Raw genomic sequence first — 15,494 nt, 5'->3', positions numbered from 1 at the left:
ATTCCCCGTTCGGCAACTTCCCTGCCGATCGCCCACAACCCCATCGCGCGCTGATCGCTTTTCCCACGCTGGATGCTCCCAACTCTAGCTTCGATCCCAGGGCAGGTGTCCACTTCGTTCAGTAGGTCCATGCCGATCGCATCTTATCAGATCTACACACCGTTGGGATTACAGAAGATATCTGGTCGCAGCTTATTTCCGGTTCTTGAGTTGGGGATGCGTGAAGCTACCGAGATAGGGATAGACAAAGTAAACATTATATTCTATATAGTCATGACATCGATGCGACCGGGGGCGGTGTGGTCGATCGGGGTGTAATTGTGATGGATTGTTCACCCTCAGTCGGCTATCGCCGGCCGTGGGGGTGGTGGCTGATGCGCTGAGTGAGATGGCTGTAGAAGTTGCTTGTCCTCCAACAACTTTCGTGCTGTCCTCATACGCATGCCCAGGGCTTAATGCTCCGCCTGCCAAGTCTCGAGAGATTTCGCCAGGATCCCAGTTGAGCGGTCTTGCTGCTGCAGTGTCTGTTAGACACGGCGTGGTCCCAACCAGTCGCTTGATGCGTGTTGGGGAGTTGCCCACAATCACTCTGAGATAAATCCCTCTAAATCTCAGTAATGGAGCAGCAGTCCTATGGCTGATGGAGCAGGACTAGATTGCAGCCCTACTATGCGGCGAGTGCACGGCCCTCCGACCTCAGACTTCGTCTCGTCAGACCTTCACCAGTCTAAACAGTCGTCACATGAACCTCCTGCTTCACGCTAATCTGTGGCATGTATGTCTGCTTCGGCAATATCGGAACCTGGTCCAACCCTGTGGAAGAATACCGATCATTACCTGCTTCGACGGTGAAAAAGGTGGTGCCGTACAAACGATCTTCCAAGGGGATACGGTCGGAATCCTGCCGCTGGCTCGACTGCAACGGCATCGACTTGCTGCGCTTGCCGCGCGAGGAGCTGGGCCAAGTGTTCTGGTAGGTTGACGGCCGGAACTTGCGCAGCAGGGGTCGGAGGGTGGCCATGCTGCCGGCGAAGATACCCAGGCCGGTTTCGATGTTCGACCAGATAGCGACAGGGGTGGTTTCGTACAAGAAATCGGTTTCAAGGAGCGTCGGGATGTAAGGAATGCGGACAATGACAGCGACGGACGCCCTGGTTAAGATTAGCAGTTGTCTGACGAAAGGAACCAGATTTCATACACGCAGGCCATGCTGAGCAGACCAGCCACCGCAATTTTCACGTCACTTTGCATCTTCAGCTTCCGAACCAGGAGGATAGGGAGGACTGCGATCGTCATGTCAAACACCGCCGAGGTTGCGCTAAAGGCATAGAGCGCATCCATCGCGACATGTGTGGATATGCAAGTGCCCTTGCCAACCTCCTCAGTGCTGAGACGAAGATACCAATAGGCCATTGGCTTGCATTGTGCGAGAAGAATTACGAAGAACGCAAACCCTGCAGCGACAACAAGGCCGACGACGACTCCAATGACGATTCGGTGGACTCGGTGGATCGTGATGCGTAGAATGAAGATCGATACAGAAATTTTGCATAGGATAGAACCAATCGCGTAGCCAATGTCGCAATAGAACCAATACTAGAGCAACCCGGTCAGTATTGACTATCCTGCGTGGTGCGTTGTTCACAAAGACATACCTTCATAGCGGTCACTCGATGGTGGTTATCCAATTGATCAAGGTGTTGGCCTGTCCCCCAAAGACTACCACCAATCATACAGGCGGAGAAAAAGACATAGAAGATGTAGGCCAAGACCATAATCCCATCGTCCCAGCCGAAAGCCTTGACGATCCGAAGGCGCACATAGCATCGCAGGACGGTCGTGATAGTTGCCAGGGCCAGGAAGACCGCGGCAACCGCACGCACGGCTAAGCTGCGATCTTCGGCCATGGTGTTGAGCAGTGATGAGAATTCCAAGATCCCAGACTGCCGCGCTGAGCCCGGGAAGACATTTTCTTAATATCTCAACCACGGCGTGGCCGGAAATGACGTCCCCCTCGGGGCAGAAATCAGAAAAAGTGCCTGACTTCCGTCGCGAGGGGCTTGAACCATGGAAAACGGGCGTTACAGACCCTCTCCCCTCACCAGTGGTCGCAATTCTGAGGTCCACTGTACCATCGGCCGAAGCAGGCCCTTTAGCGAATGATTGGTTCACCGGCTACAGACGGGCTGATTCAAGATTGACTATCGATCGGAATTCCATGCTTGCAGTGGAGCCTTCGCATGCCCGAGCGCTCGGGTAGAAAAATTTCCCACCGACCAGGACTCCAGCGCACCACCAGGAAAGCCGCGGCCCAGGCCCGCCCACGTGGAAAGGTTTGCTGTGGCCCTCGCTACCAGAATCCTGCCATGTTTCGGTTCCTCTCCCTCCAGATGGTTTGTCGCAGCCTCGCAGGCACTCGCAGAGTTACAACCCCAGCCGATGCTTGTCCCGGTAAACGTCTACCAGGCCCATCTCGGCAATATTTGGCGCGAACACTGGTGCTTACAGCTGAGAATGCACGGATCTCATCACGTAACAGTTAGATTAGTGGAGATGAGAACACGAGAGAATGCGATCTAGCCGTCCTTGATTTCGCTAGTCCGCTAGTATAATGGTAGGCTGTCGCCATTTATTGGCACACATTCATCAGAGCGACTGTCGCATCGTGATCAGAACTTTGGTCTGCGGTTGAGACCCATGTGTTCACGTGGACGTGTTCCACCTTTGCCCCTGTGGCCAGTGCCGAACTGATAAACATATGATCCAGCTGCTCACTGTTCTGGTCGTATAGGTAGGTGTATCGCTCCGTGGCCGCAAGGCCAGCAACCTCATCGATCTCCTGCAGGCCCACCTCTGTGAACACGTTGAAAATGTCCGTAAATGAATATTCATTATAATCGCCCGCCACAATGATTCTGGCGTCGGCTACCTCCGCCAAAAGAGAGCTCACAAAGTCCTGATTGCACCAACATGATTAGTTTCAACTAGCTTCGGGGGGAACTTGGCAATTTCACCGAGACTTACCGCAATCACACTAAGCTGCGAAGCTCGCTTCTCCACATCACCGTTGACAGGTGGCCGGAGGTCGCCTTCCAGAGACGTGCTGCCGTACTTGGAGGTCAGGTGCACGTTGATGGTGTAGAAGGTGTTCCTCCCATCCGCCCTCTCCCACTGCGCCACCAGGGGCTTCCGACTCGCGTCCCAGGCCTCATTCGTGGGGTCAATCAACCCCGGGTTGTAACTCAACGTGCCTCCGGACTTGACGGTCGTGCCCGTCGTGCTGGTGCCTGGGTTAGCGTCGCGCAACTGCACGACTTCAGGATTGTACAGGTAAGCACATCGGATATTGCCACCACTTTCGCCGCCGTTGGTGCCGTCGACCGGATCAATGTCATAGAATTCGTACTGGACACCGCCTTGCTCGACGATCGAGCTGACCAGCGTTGAAAGTGTCACATTGGCCGATACCACTGAGCAAGAATGAGCGTCGGGATTTCATCCCAGCGAGAGAGGGAGCACATACCACCGTCATTCGTCGAACCATCATTATCCTGAATCTCTTGGAGGAAGACGATATCCGGGCTTTGCAAATAGTTCGCAATATGACCAGCGACGCCGGGGAGTGTCGATGAGTCCGGCCCCAGGTTGTCCACGTTGTAATCGCCAAAGGTGATTTTACATTTCTTGTTCGAGATCAAGGACGTCTTGGGTACATCGGTCGCGTTCGAGGACGTTACGGACAACGCAGTCGACGGTAGCAGGGCGTAGTAGCCGTACGCCTGAGTGATGATCCCGGTGATATCCCCCAGTGTATCTCCCAACTTGACGTCGGTCGGGTTCTTGCTTCCATCAAGAGGCAAGCCAATGATGAGTGCTTCGGGGTTCGAGTCTAAACAACACACGAGTCAGCAAATCTGCAGCTAACGATAGAAGGTTCAGAGCAAGCAACCATTGACAGTCATCGTCAACCCTCCACGTTCATTCTTCCCCGATACCGCCCAGTCCCCAACGACCCAAGTATCGCCGTAAGAACTGGCTTTCGAGATGGCTGTCAGGCCCGACAAGCTGACAAACTCCCCGGTGAGACTCTGCCAAAAGTCCATCCCGTAAGCGGTGGTATCCAAGACTGGGTTGGCCGTCGAGAGCTGGCTGCTGTTCCCTGGCAGGCTGAACGGGTCCCCGTTGTCGAGCGATGTGAACTGCTCGGTGGGAGGGCTGCGTCCATTCCCGCCGATCACAATGGGAGTTACAGTGTTGCCGCTCGAGACCACCGTGATGTCGGTCGCAGACTCGATCTCGGTCAAGTAGACATAGCTGGACGTGGACCGATACTCTGTGACCTTGCCGCTCAAGGTAATGATGTCTCCCACGGTGACGCTCTTGGTCGCGCTGCTTCCATAGACATAGACCGAGTTCGAGGTCTTGTCGTCAGAATCGGGACTGGTGGAGCGCAGATAGAACCCAGAGGAACCTTTGGCAGTCACCAGACCTTCAAGGTCAGTGATCTGGGTACCGACATATGGAGAGATGTACCGGTCCCCAGTGATCTCGTTGATGGTGACTGCAACCGCGGTCTGCACCAGCAATGCGACCGTGGAGAGTGAGGGAGTGCGCATCTTGTGGAATGGCGCTCTTGATGAATGCTTCGTTGCTCTGAGTGCTCGATAGCAGCCATCATGGTGGTTTTAAATGTTCTTCCAGAGAAGCAGTGGCTCATGATTGCAGATGAGAAAGTGGGAGTTGGTCCAGTGAGGGGAACTGATAACACCCACGTTTCCCTTGAGCAATGCTGCAGCCAAGCCAAGCAGGTACTCGGCACGATGTTACCTCACTCGGGTGCCGGCGGAATTGTAAGATAAAAGAATGTATAGCACAGGCTGATATAACTCCCTGCCTATTCATTTATAACTTCATTTATGACTATCTAAATCCTGCATGATACCTTATCAACACCTTGGCACTCCTCAACTCTGCATAAGAATCATCACGCTAAAAACACACCATTCAACAGACCAAGCTTCTCACCCAGTCATGCGCCCACATTTCTGCAGGGTGACAACTAGCGCCTCACTACCCATGCAGGTACTATAGACGGCTATCAGGGTCATGCACTCCCATAATCTCGCACCTGAAGAACATCGGGCAGCGCCGCTTCCGCATGTCGATTACATCCTCAAGCGTACTTTCCCAGCATCTAGTTGCGCCCAACATCCTGCTTCAGAGACACGATGCGGTTCAGCACGACGCGGTCTTCCGTGGAATCCGAATCGACAGCCTAATATAGAATTAGCGAAAATAAATCCAGCAATCATGAAAGAGTGACTCACGAAGTAGGCCACACGCATGCCCTGGAAACGGACACTCTCCGGTCCACTCTTGCCCTTCTCCTTCTCGCCGGCAGCCTCCGGCCAAGGAGCCCTCCGACGGACCTCATCGAAGCCCGCCTCAATCAGAGCATCCTTGTAAATGGTCTCACTGTTGGGGTTGATATCGCTCAAAAAGCCACCCTCAGCAGCACCGGGGTCCTCCGACTTGAAAAGCGGGTCGTGGATACGGACCTCCACCTTGCGCGAGTTATCTGGGACCCACTGGATGTAGGTCTTGGGCTTGCCGCCCTCCTTATCCCAAACAGCCCGGATCTCGGTGACCTTACCATCAGCATCCTTGGTGAAAGTGGTGGCCTTGACGGGGTAGGGTGCGCGCCAGAGACCGACGCTCTTGCCCGGGGCCAGACGGAAGTAGCCCTTGGCATCCTCCTCGCGGAAATCCGACCGATCGATGTAAATGGTCTTGGTCAGGCGAATCTCGTGAGTGCCCATAGCAGGGTTCTTGGGAGAGAAAGGAATATCGCAGTTGAGCTGACCATCCTCAACCGTCTCGAAGTCCTCAATGACCACCGGAACGGGGTCAATCACAAGCATCAACCGGGGAACACGGCTCTCAAGGTATGTCCGGACAGTCTGCTCGAAGCGCGAGATCTTGATCAGACTGAGAGCAGTCGTCACACCGAGTTCGTTGATGAAGGAGAGGATTGCCTCGGGGGGCACACCACGGCGGCGCAGAGCAATCAGTGTGTACAGGCGGGGATCATCCCAGCCTCGGACGTATCCGTCATCCACCAGCTTCTTCAACTTACGTTTCGACATGACGGTACCACTGACGTTCAGGCGACCGTATTCGCGCTGCATGGGCTCGTAGACGCCCAAGGTACTGTTCAGCCACTCGTAGGAAGTGCGGGAAAGCTGGAACTCGGTCGTGCACAGACTGTGTGTAATGTTCTCGAAGCTATCACACAGGCAGTGGGCCTAGTGCAGTGTTAGCAAGCATCATCAAGCATGCTGAACCTTACATACGAAATCGTAGGTGGGGTAAATGCACCACTCGTTCTTGGTGCGGAAGTGCTCCTGCTTGAGGATGCGGTATGCGGCCAGATCCCACATCTGAGGGTTGGGATCCTCAATGTCCTGAAGCATGCGCAAGAAAGCGGTCTGGGGCTCGTATTTGCCAGCCTTCATATCCCGGAACTTCTGGAGGTTTGTCTCGACATCCTGCTCGGCGTGCTTGCAGCGGTATCTGGGGCCGTGGTTCTCTCCGCCACGCTGGAGCTTAATCTCGGTGTCGCTGCAGTGGCAAACATAGGCTCTGCCCATGGTGATCAACTTCTCAGCCTGGTCGTAGAGCTTCTGGAAGTTGTCGCTCGAGTGGGTGATAGCGGCGGGCTTAAAGCCTGTGAATCGACCCTGTCAGCACACATATTTCACGACCTCAATGCGCGCCTCATACCTAGCCACTGAATGATCTCCTCGATAGCCACAAAGTATTTCTCCTCCTCAGCCTCCGGGTTGGTATCATCGAATCTAATCATTAGTCGCTTTGCTCACTCGAGTCGGACACGATGGGAGGAATACCTAAGAATCTTTGCAATCGTTAGCAGCATCCCCAATTCCAATTCAGAATCAAACATACCGTCTTTCCACCATAATGTCTAGCGAAACCAAAGTTGACAGCGATCGCCTTCGCGTGACCCAGATGCAAGTATCCATTGGGCTCCGGGGGGAAGCGCGTCAACGGCACAACAGGCCGCTCCTTGTGCACCGCAGCCAGGAAACCCTGCTTGAACATGGCATCCGGGTCGATCTGCTCCTCCTCGGGCTTGGGGGCGGCCGCAGGCTTGGGGGTGGCCGCGGTCTGCTTGGGAGCAGCGGCCGCGTTGGCCGCCTTCGCCGCCTTTTTGGCACGCTTCTGCAACCGCTTCTTCAGCTCTCCCTTGGAGACCATCTCCCCGGTCTCCTCATCGAGCTGAAGCTTGGCCGTCGCTTCAACGACAGCGTCCGTCATGATGGGCGATTGGTCTAAAGGAATCGAGGATAGGAGGGCAAAGGTCGCGTGGTGTCGGTGCTGAACGACAAAAGATTGGACTTATCGGCGGGGTGGAGGGGAAACTTTCCCGTGCGTGGCTTATGTCATCCGTCGGGTGTAGATCACGTGGTGAGGTTCCGATAAGCGCCCAATTGATCGGCTTATCAGTATGGTCGTGGACCTTGACACAACTCTAAGTTGATTGCTTTTTTGTTGGGACGTCGTGCAAGTAATTCACCTCGCATTTATTGTTTGATATACTCTCTATAATAGCATAATCCAATTTGATGGTTCTTCAAAATGGGTATCTGCGTACTTTTCATGTTGTACGGACCCAGGACACCGCCACCGTGACTAATTTCGGGTGATTCATTATATATTGGCGTTCCGTTGGCGTCGGCAGGATAGTCACGAACCTATGACTCAATACCTAAATAGAATCCAAGGCGAACTCTGCCAAAGCAACCTCGATTTTGACTCTTTTGCTAAGAAATAAATAATTAACTCATCTAAGCGCAATTGACTAGCTAAAGCGTGTCACCGCGTGGGTATCGATCGTATGTCCAAATCATCAATATGTACAAGACAAGAACGTAACTTTTATCTCGGTGACACACTTTGTCGGGCTTTACGGATAGCGCAGTTGCCCAAGCGTGTGAGTTCGGCCACAAAGTCTGCCACCATTGTCATATGCGCCGCTTCGTTATCTTTCAAGCGTTGAAGACGAAATCCCTTGATAAGGTCGGGGACTGAGCCAAGAAGTGTAAGGTCTTCCTCCGCATGTGGGTCGAGTGGAAATAGCAGGATGTTGCAGAATATCGTGAGAATAGCAGACATGGGGTAAAAGGTGATCATCCTATTATGGTCAGTGCTTGGAGTTAGTCTATGGTGGCGAGTGTAGGATATAGGAAAGCAAGACGAAAAAGCTCACCAGAATGCCTCGGGAAATATTGAATCGATAGTCGGGCGCAGAAACAACAAGGTGGAACGACTTGCTTCCACCGCAAGTAGCATGCTCGAATTAATTCCCTCCATGACCCCAGTGTCCGTATTTGCCCAGGATTGACAGCGGCCCGCCGCACGATGAATCGTTACCATCAGATAGTGGTATTCCAGCCGAGAGACTATAGCTTGCATGCGGAGAAAGGGATTTTCATGATTCTCAAAGGAGTGCCCTAAGGATGGACGAAATTTGTGCGGGACGTCCATGCGCCAACGCTCCAGCTCGTCGTCGAGCTCGCGAATATCCTGCAAGAGCTGGGCATCGGACTTGAGCAGGGACTTGGAGGAGTATAGTGCCCGGTAGGCCTTTGACTTGATCACCGTCATTCGCAGGTCGACCGGAGAGTGAGGAATACCGATGTCATCAAACATGGACCTGTCGGCGCCTTCGTCTATAAGATATTGTATCTGCATGTAATTAGCGGGTAGAGAGAGGTTGCAGTGTTCGTCATCAATGATCGGCGGCTGACCCGATCGGAGACAGATCTCCTTGTCATGGGTATAGCAAAGCCAGAACAAGTTCCGCAGCTGCTTGTGATAACGCCAAACTCGATCCTCGACATCGTGTGGTGACGGGGGAGCCGGTCGCTCATTGGGTAAAAGCTGGGCTCCTAGGGAGAACATAACCCGACAACCCATGGCGTGACACTGATTGGCAGCTTGGAGTTGACCAGAGAAGACTCGATTCATGGTCTTGAAGTGTCAGCATGATTTGTACTTTTTTCTCGGGAAATCTCAAATCGCACAGGAAATGTAGACTGACCAGCATTAACATTGCTTGAAAGGTAGACAGGCTGACATCATTCATGATTTGAGGCAAGAGATTCTGTGCCTTGACTGCATAGATGTCCGCGTCCACAGTAGGGAGATTATCTTGAGGCCGGAGAATCATCGACATGAGTGCCAAAAAGGTCATCACACACGTTTTGGCGCTTATCATCTCCACCGGTGGAGGATCTTGGCATGAGGAATAGGCGAGGTCGACAGTCTCTTTGAACAGTAAGGAGTCGATAAGAGGAAAAATGAATCGGATGAAAGAAGAAAAGTATCGCTGGACATATTGATCTACGACGAACCGATCCGGAAGATCGGGGACACCCGCATAGCCATGCAGTGTATGTGAGAAGGATCTGGGTGGCTGTGGTGTCGGTCGTTGAGGCTGGGAGGGCCAAAGGCTGTTGAATCTCTTGTCTTCGCCGGTGCGTGACTGCACCCATTCCTGACCGTCAAGCGAGAGGCTTGGAATACCATTGTATGAGTTTAAGTCGCCCACATAGTGACCTGCGAAATGTATCTTGCCGAAGCACAGACCACTGTTGGAACGAGGCATGTAGTCGCTGGCTGAGGGACCATTGGCCGACGTCCGTGGGGGGCCGAACCAAGCGGCCGGATCCGATGGCCAGGACCCTTGGGAGATCAGCGACGTACAATTACGTTGGTGCTCATTGGTCGGCATAGATCGCACCAGAAGCTGCTCCAGCTTCGTTACCCTGTCCTCGAGGTCTTCCCCGGGTGGAAGCTGCTGTCGGGGCGGGCTGCCAGAATGTTAGATGACTTGGAAATGATCCGCATCGCACGATACGTACTGAGTCATGGGGTTCGGCTCATTGGCGGCTCTCTTGCGCTTACTTCCCCCTATGGGCCTATCGAAAGTGCAGTCCAGATCATGGTGGCGGCACCAGTTGCATGGAATGGATGGATCACACTGGATCTAAAGAGCGGTCAGGCAGGTTACCCAAAAGGCGCAAGAGGATGAAGATTTACTTTTCTCCGGTGGCACGAGTCACAGGCCCGGGCCGTGCGGCGCAAAGGGGGCGCCGAGGGGGGACCGTCACCACCATCCGAGGATGGAGTGGAGGTGGACATCTGTATGAATGAGGGCTCAAGGGTCTGTCTAGAACTGCAGTGGACCAATTGAGATTAACGGAAAACGTCCGGAGCCATAGCAATCTCGGGGATAAGGGGGTATAGGGCAGAGCTAGGATGGATGGCCGAGAGATTGAGTGGGATGCAGTCTCGGTGTGCGAGTGTGAGAGGTCAGAGGCAGAAACAGGCCCGCCATCGGCCCGCTGACTCAGGCTCGCGGCCGCTGACTCAGCTGCCGGCTCCGCCCAGCACCAATCATCGGTAACTCCGAGCATCCACTGTTGAGGCGGAGGTTTTCCCATACTCAAGGTGGAAATTAGTCCCGCGGTGTCCAAGTAAACTGATGGTGGAGTTTAAACCAGATTTGGCACCTCATAGCCATGGTTTGCGCTAGGTGCTTGACGTCCAGACCTGTTCTTTGAGGCAGGATGGACCCTGCGTCAAGCGTAGATGTTTTTATTAGGCTGATCGACAAATAGACCAATGTGTGAAGTATGCAATGCATGCCCTGCCAGGTAGTGTTCAGTATCACATAGTCGATTTAGACAAGATAATTAAAGAGAAATTAGTAGGGTGTACAAACAATTAGAGAATAAAATCATTCTTAGCATTGAAAAAGGATATCATTACTTTCACCAACAGTCCCAGACCTCAGAATAAGCCTACTTTTGAGAATTCGTTTCTCTAGAGCATAGCTTCCGATCGCCTTTGACGCTGCTGTGGGCAACAGCACATATTGCTGCTAATTTAGTCCATTCTGGTCATCATCCCAAGTAACGATTTCAACCTATCCGTGTCTGGAATAAACCCAAACATCGATGAAAATTACTTAAAATATGAGCCTACGAAGCAAAATTGACGTTAGACAGCCATATAGCTTCTGCTATATTCCCCAGCAGATAGTGTAAGGTAGCTACATGAGCGAATGAACCACAAGTTCAATGAAAATCTCCTCACTTCTCCGAGCTGCAATAACTCCCATCCGAGCATCCCCAATTTTGATGAAATTTCCTCACTTCTCTAAGCTGTAGAAATGCCCATCTGAGCATGACCTATTCGGCCTTCTTCTTCTTGTCGCGGGTCATCTCATCGGTGCCGGGCTTGACCAGGTGGCGCGAACACATGTGAGGGGACTCCTTCTGCTTCATCCTCTTTGCAGGACTGCATCTCACATTGGTACCAGCGCGTGCCTCGCATTGCATGAATTCTGTGTCTTTCTCACAGCCACAAGTGTACCTGATAAACATCTGCTTGCACATCTTGAATTACTGAGTTTCAGTTAGACTGAAGAGAATAGTCTCTTGGAAGATCATAAACTTACTTTTTGAGTTCAAATGTATAAGATTATGAAACTTGACAGAGGTTCCTGGCTGTAGAGGACTGTATTTGAAATTTTTAGTGATCACGGATTATCAGCGTTGACCTTGTCAGATATACCTTGGATATTTCAATAGACTGGAACTCAGCAATTGAAAGAAGCTTTTCTGGGTGATTTGCGATATGGGTAAGTTGGGTGGAATGGAGAGTAGATGATTTGATATTTGTTGGATCAGTTAGCTTGTGGGTGTTGATGCTCAGGTAGAATAAGGCGGGTGAATAACACAGAAGTAAGAGAGGGAAGTAAGGTGACAGGCCCAGCTTTATTATTCACATGACCAAATCCAAAGATCCACATCTTCTTATATTTCACATTTCACCTAAGCAACTGTGTTGCAACTTCTCACAACTTCACCCGGACGCTGCCTATCCTGCTGCTGCCTAAATTTCATCAGCTAAGATAAGTCTCCAGATTTCAGCATCAAGACTCAACATAACTCATCTTGAGGACATACAAGACAAGGTACCAAGAATATTAAAGCAATCTCAAGTCGAGGCTAATATAATCTTGAATCCTTAGAAAAGTGTCCACCGCAGAAATGAGTAACAACCTGGAGATTAAACTACTCAACTGCGAGGTCGATAAGAAAACCGAAAGCTACTTCCGTCTTCTGGTTGACGGCAAGCAGGTCAAATACCTTACTGTCGAACCAGGCACCTACAAAAATGCTGAGATGTGCTTTGGTCCAACTCTGTACTCCGTCCTCCCAAGATTTCCCGCCGGAAATTGGAACGATGGTGTTGTGGCTAAAGATGAAGACGGTCGCCCCTACTTCATACGTATCAACCTGACTGACTTTCCCGGCGTGGAGAACACCTGGCATGAAACCTCCATCGACTATCTGAACGTTGAGCTGGGTGAGAGAGTTCAATTTGAGGTTTATGAGGTCAAATGTCCACAGTTCGACGATATTGTGATCGCCAAATTCCAGCCCTGGTACTGGTATATGGATTCGATGGAAAACGAAACTACAGTCTACCAGTGGTTGAACGGCCACGGAATTGGGCCTCGTTTCCTTGGCCATTTGACTGAACATGATCGTGTTATCGGTTTCTTCATGGAGCGAATTCCTGATGCGCGCCACGCTGGACCTGCGGATATTGGCCTCTGCAGGCAGGCGTTGTCTCAACTACATGCCTTGGGGCTTCGGCACGGCGATACAAACCGGCACAACTTCCTTATTAGCAATGGAAAGGCTATCCTGATCGATTTCGAGGCTACCCACAAATGTGACAATGAAGACCTTCTTCGGTTGGAGATGGATGGTTTGTCTATTTGTCTTGCAGATACTTCCGGCCTAGGAGGTATTGTTACCCTTGAAGACTTTCATGGGACTTATGAAGAGATGATGGATCCAGACTGTTACTAGAAGACGTGTGAAATTCGTCATGGATAATTGTGACCGCTGACTGTACCTTTCGTTGCTGATTTGTCTGTTCATGGTTGAACTGATGACTGTACTTTTCTTAACTTGTCCACTTTTTATGATGCTCCAAGATAACTCTTTGATTACTTAGTGCATAGCTACAGACAGTCATCAAAAGATATCTACACGACCTTTCCAGCAGTCCAATAAGCTCAGCAACCTACTTCTGATACCCATCCTGCCACCGCACCCGCTGCACAAACCCCAACACCTCCCTCAGCTTTTTATTTGATACCGGCGCCTCTCTACCCACCAACTCCCTCGTAACCGGCACCCCAGGACAGACCCTGGTCAAGAACGCCTTCGTTGATTCCTCAAAATTCGTCATCTCATCATTGACCGCATTGAACACCTGAAACCCCAACCCATCCACAACTAACCCCCTCTCCACCATCCCCCCCAGATCCCTTGCATCCGTATACGCCCAACCATGCACCTTCCACTCCTCCGGCCGCTCCACATACCCCGTGAACTTCTCTTGGAACTCCTCCGGACTCACCACCGCTCCAAATCGATACACATAAATATCCGTCCCGGGAAACCGCCTCGCAAACCCAGCAGCAGTCTGCTCCCCACACACCTTCGAGATGGCGTACGCGTCCATCGGCCGTGCGGGGACGGCCTCATCCACAGGGAAGGAAGCGTACTCGACATCGCCCTCGGCAAACGCGACCCCGTAGACACAGATCGACGACGCTAGGAGGATCTTGCGGATGCCCATGTGACAGGCGGCTTCGAGGACGTTGTAGAAGGCCAGCACGTTTCCGCGGTACGTCTCGTTGTCGGGGACGATCATGTTGCGCGCGTAGCCGGCGAGGTGGATCACTGCATGAGGGGCTTGGTGGAGTGGTTCGCGGAAGGGCTCAGTCAACGCAAAGTGCGAGTGGAAAGCGCTGTGGACTTGGCCGGTGTCGGTGAGGTCGACGCGGATGGTGTGCACGCGGGCCGCGAGCGGGGCCGGCAGCGGGTGCAGGTCGAGGTTTAGGATGGTGTAGTTCTGGCTAAGGAGGTGGGCGATGATGAATTGACCGGCTTTGCCGGAGCCACCTGTTATGATGATGCGTTTGGACATAATGGTTTGGGTTGCTATGCTGAGGGGATGGAGGTAGACTACGTGGTGGTTTTGTTGATATGGAGGGGAGAAGGGCGGGGTTTGTGGGGGTTGCGGGGGATTGCCGTTTTGGGCGGATGTTTGTTTACTAGGTATTCACAGAAGATGATGGCCAGATACCCTGAGGAGAACAAATAATTGGATAAGATATGCTTATCACATCTCTGCCTCATTTTCTCAATTGCATGAACCTCCAAAAACGAAATTCTGGACAGTATGCTGCGCAGTAATGATACGTGCAGGATCCAAGCTGACATCACTAGTGCCAATGCTCTGTAATGATCCGCTGCCAATTCATCCCGCATACCCCTCACATGACATTACACCAACACCAGCCAAGCTAGTCCCTCCAGTCCTTTCGCTAACTTTCTCACCTTGACTTACGCCCCTCTCTTCATCTATCGAGAAAGAGAAACACTCCCTCACCAGAAAAAACCACACACCTACCACAGCCCCACAGAATGACCAAGCCCACCAATCGCCCCCGCATAGCCTGCTTCCACGGCGGCGGCTCCCGCGCGTCCGTCTACGATGTCCAATGCGGCCACCTCGCCAAGCTCCTCGAACCGGACTTCGAACTCGTCTTCTTCGACGGACCCTTTTTCCGCGACGCCGGGCCCGGCGTCCTCCCTGCCTTTCGCGGCTACGAACCCTTCCGCTCCTGGTTCACGCAGGATGGCTCCGGGACCGAGCTCGCCGACGGCAGCGGGTACGATATGACCGGTCGGGATGGCGTCGAGCGGATTTGGAAGCTGATGCGGGAGAGAGACCAGCAAAACCCCGGGGGTCCTTGGGTCGGGGTGATGGGGTTCAGTCAGGGGACGAGGCCCGCGGGCGGGTTGTTGCTGGATCAACAGCGGAGGGTTGCGAGCGGGGAGTCGACGACTTCAACAACACATGGATCGAGCTTGAAGTTCGGAGTTATGTGTATGGGGGGTGGTGCGCCTATGGTGGCGGAGAGTGCGCATCGTCTGTTCTGTTCCCCCTGACGGGTTTCTGATCAAAGACTAACTGTGAGGGTTTACTGTGATGGTCGCAGGGGCAGAATCCGACGCCGAGCTTGTCTCTATCCCCACGATACACGTGCATGGCTTGAAAGATCCGGTGCTGCCATTGAGTCGACATCAGCTGGCGACGTATTATGAGCCTAAGCGGAGTGAGCTGTTCGAGGTGGATTATCATCATGCCATGCCATGGGTGAAGCACGAAGTGGAACATCTGGCGTACCTGATCAGGACAGCATACAGGGAGAATAGCTGAAGGGGGTCTGAGACATTTCAGGAATTGGAATATGCATCCGAACAGGAATCAATCTTCACAGATAATATTATTCACAACTACGCCAATGCAGT

General features: G+C 52.4%; 7 protein-coding genes across 7 annotated transcripts; 2 read left to right on the top strand and 5 right to left on the bottom strand.

Annotated features, from left to right (window-relative positions):
* Window positions 1-254: 254 nt before the first annotated feature.
* Window positions 255-2,007, bottom strand: ASPACDRAFT_79908 (uncharacterized protein). Its single transcript, XM_020205519.1, has 3 exons — window positions 1,656-2,007; window positions 1,199-1,596; window positions 255-1,151 (listed from the first exon to the last, which is right to left on the bottom strand). Exons 1-3 carry the CDS (start codon window positions 1,905-1,907, stop codon window positions 728-730), a joined length of 1,074 nt encoding a protein of 357 aa, XP_020054876.1. The 5' UTR covers window positions 1,908-2,007; the 3' UTR covers window positions 255-727.
* A 622-nt stretch (window positions 2,008-2,629) lies between these two features.
* ASPACDRAFT_62036 (endonuclease/exonuclease/phosphatase family protein) lies at window positions 2,630-4,616 on the bottom strand (the record flags this gene model as incomplete). The annotated part of the gene is made up of 4 exons (XM_020203747.1): window positions 2,630-2,956; window positions 3,025-3,470; window positions 3,524-3,889; window positions 3,950-4,616. 4 exons carry the CDS (start codon window positions 4,614-4,616, stop codon window positions 2,630-2,632), a joined length of 1,806 nt encoding a protein of 601 aa, XP_020054875.1.
* Window positions 4,617-5,194: 578 nt separating this feature from the next.
* On the bottom strand, window positions 5,195-7,338 carry ASPACDRAFT_45047 (glutamine--tRNA ligase; the record flags this gene model as incomplete). Its single annotated transcript, XM_020201534.1, has 6 exons — window positions 5,195-5,275; window positions 5,328-6,305; window positions 6,354-6,727; window positions 6,784-6,857; window positions 6,909-6,916; window positions 6,967-7,338. The coding sequence occupies 6 exons, from the start codon at window positions 7,336-7,338 to the stop codon at window positions 5,195-5,197; spliced, it is 1,887 nt and encodes a 628-aa protein (XP_020054874.1).
* Window positions 7,339-7,795: 457 nt separating this feature from the next.
* Window positions 7,796-10,391, bottom strand: ASPACDRAFT_122347 (uncharacterized protein). Its single transcript, XM_020196531.1, has 5 exons — window positions 10,126-10,391; window positions 9,948-10,072; window positions 9,125-9,896; window positions 8,291-9,054; window positions 7,796-8,215 (listed from the first exon to the last, which is right to left on the bottom strand). The coding sequence occupies exons 1-5, from the start codon at window positions 10,225-10,227 to the stop codon at window positions 7,960-7,962; spliced, it is 2,019 nt and encodes a 672-aa protein (XP_020054873.1). The 5' UTR covers window positions 10,228-10,391; the 3' UTR covers window positions 7,796-7,959.
* A 1,752-nt stretch (window positions 10,392-12,143) lies between these two features.
* On the top strand, window positions 12,144-12,974 carry ASPACDRAFT_62033 (uncharacterized protein; the record flags this gene model as incomplete). Its single annotated transcript, XM_020203746.1, has 1 exon — window positions 12,144-12,974. The coding sequence occupies one exon, from the start codon at window positions 12,144-12,146 to the stop codon at window positions 12,972-12,974; it is 831 nt and encodes a 276-aa protein (XP_020054872.1).
* Window positions 12,975-13,162: 188 nt separating this feature from the next.
* ASPACDRAFT_1872018 (NAD-dependent epimerase/dehydratase family protein) lies at window positions 13,163-14,103 on the bottom strand (the record flags this gene model as incomplete). Its single annotated transcript, XM_020197988.1, has 1 exon — window positions 13,163-14,103. The coding sequence occupies one exon, from the start codon at window positions 14,101-14,103 to the stop codon at window positions 13,192-13,194; it is 912 nt and encodes a 303-aa protein (XP_020054871.1). The 3' UTR covers window positions 13,163-13,191.
* Window positions 14,104-14,593: 490 nt separating this feature from the next.
* Window positions 14,594-15,480, top strand: ASPACDRAFT_1857781 (uncharacterized protein). The gene is made up of 2 exons (XM_020197572.1): window positions 14,594-15,111; window positions 15,182-15,480. Exons 1-2 carry the CDS (start codon window positions 14,604-14,606, stop codon window positions 15,400-15,402), a joined length of 729 nt encoding a protein of 242 aa, XP_020054870.1. The 5' UTR covers window positions 14,594-14,603; the 3' UTR covers window positions 15,403-15,480.
* The last annotated feature ends 14 nt before the right edge of the window (window positions 15,481-15,494 follow it).

This window comes from Aspergillus aculeatus (assembly GCF_001890905.1).
Source record: "Aspergillus aculeatus ATCC 16872 unplaced genomic scaffold ASPACscaffold_11, whole genome shotgun sequence".
Classification (NCBI taxonomy): Eukaryota; Fungi; Ascomycota; class Eurotiomycetes; order Eurotiales; family Aspergillaceae; genus Aspergillus; species Aspergillus aculeatus.
The sequence above is the reverse complement of the archived record's forward strand: the minus strand, read 5'-3'. Positions and strand labels throughout refer to the sequence as shown.

What these genes read in the sequence shown, in the direction of transcription:
- ASPACDRAFT_79908 (XM_020205519.1), bottom strand. Translation starts at nt 1,907, where the DNA reads ATGGCCGAAGATCGCAGCTTAGCCGTGCGTGCGGTTGCCGCGGTCTTC. An exon ending in ATCGAGTGACCGCTATGAAG is followed by an intron (nt 1,597 to 1,655) that starts GTATGTCTTTGT and finishes GGGTTGCTCTAG; the next exon opens with TATTGGTTCTATTGCGACAT. An exon ending in CTGCTCAGCATGGCCTGCGT is followed by an intron (nt 1,152 to 1,198) that starts GTATGAAATCTG and finishes AATCTTAACCAG; the next exon opens with GGCGTCCGTCGCTGTCATTG.
- ASPACDRAFT_1857781 (XM_020197572.1), top strand. Translation starts at nt 14,604, where the DNA reads ATGACCAAGCCCACCAATCGCCCCCGCATAGCCTGCTTCCACGGCGGC. An exon ending in GGTGGCGGAGAGTGCGCATC is followed by an intron (nt 15,112 to 15,181) that starts GTCTGTTCTGTT and finishes TGATGGTCGCAG; the next exon opens with GGGCAGAATCCGACGCCGAG.
- ASPACDRAFT_122347 (XM_020196531.1), bottom strand. Translation starts at nt 10,227, where the DNA reads ATGTCCACCTCCACTCCATCCTCGGATGGTGGTGACGGTCCCCCCTCG. An exon ending in ACTCGTGCCACCGGAGAAAA is followed by an intron (nt 10,073 to 10,125) that starts GTAAATCTTCAT and finishes ACCGCTCTTTAG; the next exon opens with ATCCAGTGTGATCCATCCAT. An exon ending in GAGCCGAACCCCATGACTCA is followed by an intron (nt 9,897 to 9,947) that starts GTACGTATCGTG and finishes ACATTCTGGCAG; the next exon opens with CCCGCCCCGACAGCAGCTTC.